Source organism: Littorina saxatilis, linkage group LG5 (genome assembly GCF_037325665.1).
Source record: "Littorina saxatilis isolate snail1 linkage group LG5, US_GU_Lsax_2.0, whole genome shotgun sequence".
In the NCBI taxonomy this organism is placed as follows: Eukaryota; Metazoa; Mollusca; class Gastropoda; order Littorinimorpha; family Littorinidae; genus Littorina; species Littorina saxatilis.
Genome location: NC_090249.1, coordinates 56,479,039 through 56,486,024, shown reverse-complemented (window position 1 = coordinate 56,486,024; position 6,986 = coordinate 56,479,039). Strand labels below are relative to the sequence as shown.

Here is a 6,986-nt window from a genome sequence, read left to right as displayed (position 1 = left end):
GACAGCTTTGCCGAAATAACAGCAACATTGTCGCCGATTTCAAAGACATTTCGGCATTTTGTCTAAGTAGCCACACATGTCATGGGATGAGGACTTTCACCACCAACACATCCACGAAAGGCATATAGAATTCACTGAAGTTCGCATGGAAATCTTGGTTGAAATTTGCTTGTTCATTTCAATGCTTCTTATGATATCCTCTCAGGTGCCAGGAGATTGGTTCCCCATAGCTCTCACTGTCTCTTGTTGCACATGTCGTTGTCATTTAAAGCGCTTACTTCCCTTTGATTGCACAACCATGAAGTTTACTACAACCAGACTGAGGTGTCTATAGATGTGCAGATTGACTGAGATGGTGACATTGGACGTCTTATTTATTCAAGCCGCAAAGCTCACTGGAACTTATAGTAAAATTGAAGGTCTTAAGCCAAAAAGTTCACAGAAACTGATAGTGGAATGCGAGGTCTTATTTATTTAAGCCACAAAGCTCACTGGAACTGATAGTGAAATTTGAGGTCTTAATTATTTTTTTAAGCCACAAAGATCACTGGCATTGAACTGATAGTACAATTTGAGGTCATATTTTGTTTAGCCACAAAGATCACTGGTAGGCTACTGATAGTGAAATTTGAGGTCTGATTTTGTTTAGCCACAAAGCTCACTCGCATGGAACTGATAGTGAAATTTGAGGTCTGATTTTGGAACAAGGCTACTACCACCAACGCACCCTCACAGGCCTGTTCATGGACCTGTAAGTCCATGGCCTTTTGATAGAATAGAATTCACAGCGGTCAGCCAGTGTCGTCTTTGAAGTCGAGGTCCTGGTTGTAGCTGGATTTGTCGCCGGACATACTGCCGATCAGTTCCTCTACGGCCTCGTCCTGACCCGAGGTCAGCAGGTACTTCTGCACCACCTTCTTCCAGTCCACCACGTCCTCGATGCGCGTGGCTCCGTGCAGGTGAGGCGCCGCCATGAACCCCACTGAAACAGCAACAGTGACGAGGGGTACACTACATTTGAAATAAAAATCTCGTTTTACCAGCCACACCCGACGAAAATAGCAAAAGTGACATGATGTAATATGCATTTTTTAAAAGAGAAGATCAATGCTTTTTTTTATTTATTTTTTTTACAGCAAACCGGGAGGTGTTTAGCTCTTGCCCGAATGCTAACCGTTCGTTCACACACACACACACACACACACACACACACACACACACACACACACACACACACACACACACACACACACACACACGAGAGACACAGAGAGAGACGGAGACAGAAAACAAGTCGCGAAAGGCGAAAATACAACATTTAGTCAAGTAGCTGTCGAACCCACAGAATGAAACTGAACGCAATGCAACGCAGCAAGACCGTATACTCGTAGCATCGTCAGTCCACTGCTCACGGCAAAGGCAGTGAAATTGACAAGAAGAGCGGGGTAGTGGTTGCGCTGAGAATGATAGCACGCTTTTCTGTACCTCTCTTCGTTTTAACTTTCTGAGCGTGTTTTTAATCCAAACATATCATATCTATATGTTTTTGGAATCAGGAACCGACAAGGAATAAGATGAAAGTGTTTTTAAATTGATTTCGACAAATTAATTTTGATAATAATTTTTATATATTTAATTTTCAGAGCTTGTTTTTAATCCAAATATAACATATTTATATGTTTTTGGAATCAGCAAATGATGGAGAATAAGATGAACGTAAATTTGGATCGTTTTATAAAAAATATTTTTTTTTTACAATTTTCAGATTTTTAATGACCAAAGTCATTAATTAATTTTTAAGCCACCAAGCTGAAATGCAATACCGAAGTCCGGGCTTCGTCGAAGATTACTTGACCAAAATTTCAACCAATTTGGTTGAAAAATGAGGGCGTGACAGTGTCGCCTCAACTTTCACGAAAAGCCGGATATGACGTCATCAAAGACATTTATTAACAAAATGAAAAAAACGTATGGGGATATCATACCCAGAAACTCTCATGTCAAATTTCATAAAGATCGGTCCAGTAGTTTAGTCTGAATCGCTCTACACGCACGCACGCACACACACACACACACACATACACACACACACACACACACACATACACCACAACCCACGTCTCGATTCCCCCCTCTATGTTAAAACATTTAGTCAAAACTTGACTAAATGTAAAAAATGGAAGCAGACTGAGGGAGACACGGTCATGAAGACTGAGACAAACATTAAACAGAGATAAAAGACGAACTCGTGTCTGTCAAATGAGGTTCCCGAAGTTCCAATACACTGCAATTATGGACACACATATACACAACATAACTGCTTTTATCAGAACTTTTACAACATTGATCAACACATATATAATACCACACAACAGCAGTAATCACTACCTGTACAAAATAACACCTTACCTTCGGGCGCGACCTGAGTGTTTCGTCGCACTAAGTGCTTCAACCAGCCCCCGTGCGAGGACATGTCCAGAGAGTGGTTATCCTGGTACGATTCCAGATCTTCCTCTTGGTGTATGAACTCTTGGGCTTGGGTGCTGCAGACTCGACCTGGTATAAAAAAAAATCAATCAAAAAAGGGGGTAGAATGATTACTGGAAAGATGATGTGCGTTACGTTGTAAGCTTGTTTTATTGTACATTGCGCAACACCTCCCGTATTCTTCGCATCTATTAACTTCTCCCCTTTCCTGTAATCCCCACCCCCTTCTCCTCTTCTGCTTCTGACTCAGACACGATCCCCAAATGTTACGAGAACGGTTGTAATGGAACGATTCTAGGTCACACACACACACACACACACACACACACACACACACACACACACACACACACACACACACCGTCTCTCTCTCTCTCTCTTCCTCCCTCATCTATCTCACACACACACACACACACACGCACACACACCGTCTCTCTCCCTCCTCCTCTCTATCACACACACACACACACACACACACACACACACACACACACACACACACACACACACACACAAAAGCCAACTCAATGTCTACTACTTCCATTCTCTCAACTTTACTCTGACACACCCCTACTCTCTACCCTCCGTACACACCCCTTACAACACATCTTATCAAAACCAACGGAACCCACCTCTGTATTTGATAAACACCCTTATATACGTGAACGCTTTAGTGAAGAGATTCAACGGAGACGGCGTGGCCGACGTTTTGTTCATGTTACGGATAAGCTTGGCTCGCCCGAACTTCCACTCCGTGTCCGACTGCTGCTGGATGCGCTGGTACGTGTCCGACATCATAGCGATGAGAAGGTTGATGAGCACGATGAGAGTCACCATCATGTAGGTCCCAAAGACCACCTTGACCAGGTCCATCACCCACACCGGACTCCGGCTGATGGGGGGCAAAGCGTCCGGCTCAACCAGACCAAAGAGAGCGAAGAAGAGGAACTCGAACGTGGCAATGGGAGTGAGCGAGGTTGCCTCACTGACGTGGCCAGTGCCTTGCGGGATGCTGGTGCTGTCCTCGGGGTAGACGGGCTGGTACAACGCGGAGAGGTGGAGCGTGAAGCCCACCATGAAGATGAGGAGGATGACGAGGAAGCGCATGAGGTCGCGCATGAGGTCCCTAATGATGATGGCCCACGGCCCGAAGAGGTGGTGGAAGGACAGAAAGTCCAACAGCTGCACGAAGCTGAGCAGCAAGGCCCAGGCGAAGAAGTTGTTGCGGACGTAGAGCAGGAGGTAGCGGTCGTCCGAGTGCTGGTAGGCGAAGGCCAGGAGGTGGCAGAAGATGCCGATGGCGGAGATGCCTAGGTTGATGGCCTGGATCCAGCCCAGGCCCGCCCTGTCCCCCGGGTTGGTCAGCTCGGACACCAGCAGGCCGGACAGCCAGGCGAGGAGCAGCCACTCGTTCCACCAAGGGATCAGGCTGCCGGAGTCGTAGATGTTGTGCAGGGGCATGGCCACCATGAAGAAGTAGAGCAGCATCATGTAGATGTGGGACACCAGGTAGGTCATGAACTTGATGATGGGCACCTTGTTGAGGCGGTAGTGCGTGGGCAGGGAGATGCCGATCCACAGCACGGGGATGATCAGCAGCGACAGGAACAGCAGCATGGTCTTCCACAAAGACCAGTTCAATCCGCCGATCCACACATCGGACAGGTACTTCTGCACGGAGGGGTGAGCCACCACCTCTTTCTGTTCGTTCTCGATCAACACGTCCAGGAACTGCGCTCCCTGGCAGTCAACAGCCTTCAGAATCTGCTGCGCGGAACTGAGACTCGCTGCGATGGCCGTGAGGTCAGTTGCCATGGTTTCACAGTAGTCGGCAGCGGCCATCAGGTCTCTCATCCTTTCCTTCTCCCTGGTGGACAGTAGCCTCAAGGTCTTGGACAGCTTGGCCGCCGTGTCCGGAGGGGCGGGGGACAGCAGGATGAACTCGCGCAGACTCTTGTTGTTGCTCAGCTTGCCGCACTGCATCAAGTCGAAGACGAACTGCAACAGCGAAGCACATGTTTGGCATTGAGCTGGAGCAAAGAAAGAAGCAATACACTCGATATACTAGCTGACATTTAGGTTTTGGCTTCGGAATGGAAGGATTTTGCAATAAGAGAGAGGCTGCAAAGGAAGGGGCGTATTTTGACGACTTCGGTGTATAAGATGATGTATGAGATCGCTGACCACAATGACGTTGACATTTCATTTTGATTTGTGAAGTTACCGACAACGTCGACGCAATCTTTTGTCTCTCTCTGAAAATGACTGATGCTCGAGACAACAACGAAAGATTGTTTTTAATGTCGACAATGAAAATAAAAATAGAGGTTCTTATGGATATTGCGGCAGCGAAGATGGCGGCGGCGACGATAACAATAACGACGACGACGATGATGATAATGAGGAGGAAAAGGAGATTAAGGAGTCAGTTTCACATAAGGTAAGAACGTAATCTTTAGTTCCGACTGTACGTGTGTCCCCCACTTTTAAACTACACACAAATTTTAATCTGTCCATAAGCACAAGAGATCTGAATGCGAACAAAAGGACAGACAAAGCACAAAACAAACAAGTCGCGTAAGGCGAAATTACTACATTTAGTCAAGCTGTGGAACTCACAGAATGAAACTGAACGTAGTCCGCCGCTAGTGCAAAAGGCAGTGAAAGTGACGAGCCTGTTTGGCGCGGCAGCGGTTGCGCTGTGCTTCATAGCACGCTTTACTGTACCTCTCTTCGTTTTAACTTTCTGAGCGTGTTTTTAATTCAAACATATCATATCTATATGTTTTTGGAATCAGGAACCGACAAGGAATAAGATGAAGTAGTTTTTAAATCGATTTCGGAAATTTAATTTTGATCATAATTTTTATATTTTTAATTTTCAGAGATTGTTTTTAATCCAAATATAACATATGTATATGTTTTTGGAATCAGAAAATGACAAAGAATAAGATGAAATTGTTTTTGGATCGTTTAATAAAAAAAATAATTTTTAATTACAAGTTTCCGTTTTTTAATGACCAAACTCACTCATTAGTTTTTAAGCCACAAAGTTGAAATGCAATACCAAATCCCGGCCTTTGTCGAAGATTGCTTTGCCAAAATTTTAATCAATTTAATTGAAAAATGAGGGTGTGACAGTGCCGCCTCAACTTTTACAAAAAGCCGGATATGACGTCATCAAAGGTATTTATCGAAAAAAGGAAAAAAGTCCGGGGATATCATTCCCAGGAAATCTCATGTCAAATTTAATAAAGATCGGTCCAGTAGTTTGGTCTGAATCGATCTATGTACACACACACACAGAGACACACAGACACACGTACAGACACACAGACACACACACACGCACACACATACACCACGACCCTCGTCTCGATTCCCCCCTCGATGTTAAAATATTTAGTCAAAACTTGACTAAATATAAAAACAGAGTGAATCCTAAACACCCCCAATTTGCGGGGGTTATAATGAGAACCACATGATCAAACATTTTTACCATAAGCTTGAGCTTGTTGTTGATCCTTTAACATGTATTATAATGCATTATCCACAAATTGTTGAATAAACACTGTTCAAACCATCAAGTGAGAAGTTCCCAACCTTCTTGTCATCCATGAGGGCCTGTGTGCTGTGGTCTTTCTTCATCAGGAAGCTGAGCACATCGGAGTGGTTGTTGGCGGCTGCGAAAGTGACAGCCACCTTGCCGTCCGTGGTCTCTAGGCGCGGCGAGGCCCCCGTCTCCACCAGCAGCTTGACCACCGCCAGGTAGCCAGCCTTGGAGGCAAAGTGCAGCGCTGACCACCCGTTCTGAAATAGCATATGGATCATGCTAATAGATGAACTACGGAAATAACTCTGTCGGGTTTGTATGAGTTGTACAAGAGTGAATGCCCTTGCTTTTATTGAGAATCAAAACACAAGCCAGGTATGTTATAGGAACGGTTAATTAAAACAAAACAAACGTTATGGTAACTGATCTTCGACCCACCGGTCTCTTAGGCCAAAAAAAAAAGGTCTGTTTACGGTAACATAGGCCCAAAAAATAGGGTCGGTAGGTCGGGATTTTTTTTTTGTTTTTTTGTTTTTGTTTTTCCAAAAAACCATATTTTTACGTTATTTTGCCAAAAAAACAAGATTTTTTTTTCCCCCCCCCCAAATGCCAAAAAAAAGTCTAGGGTCGCGCGAAAAAACTAGGGTCGGTCGGGTTACCGTAAACAGACCTATTTTTTTTTTTGGCCTTAAGTGGACAGACAGACGTACACTTAAAATACAGAAAATAAACATATCTGACAAATTGTCCAGAAGCGCGTATCGATGACACAAGCGAGACTCATTTTGCTTTTATTGAGGCAAACTTTCCACACGTGCTCCTTGTCCACGTGTTTCAGACACACCCCTCGCTAGTGACTGGCCTATAATATCACGTGGAAAAGTTTTCCTCAATAAAAGCAAGTATATTCACTTTTTTACAACCCATCCAAATCCAACAGGGTTTA

The 6,986-nt window shown here is 44.6% G+C and overlaps 1 protein-coding gene across 1 annotated transcript in view; it reads right to left on the bottom strand.

Annotated features, from left to right (window-relative positions):
* Positions 1-553: 553 nt before the first annotated feature.
* The window catches only part of LOC138967486 (serine/threonine-protein phosphatase 6 regulatory ankyrin repeat subunit B-like), a 52,890-nt gene continuing 46,457 nt past the window's right edge, over positions 554-6,986 (bottom strand). The window contains exons 27-30 of the mRNA XM_070340044.1: positions 6,091-6,297; positions 3,120-4,485; positions 2,410-2,556; positions 554-982 (exon numbers count right to left, since the gene is read on the bottom strand). Coding sequence (XP_070196145.1) covers positions 792-982; positions 2,410-2,556; positions 3,120-4,485; positions 6,091-6,297 — 1,911 coding nt within the window. The 3' untranslated portion in view covers positions 554-791. The remainder of the gene's footprint in view (positions 983-2,409; positions 2,557-3,119; positions 4,486-6,090; positions 6,298-6,986) is intronic.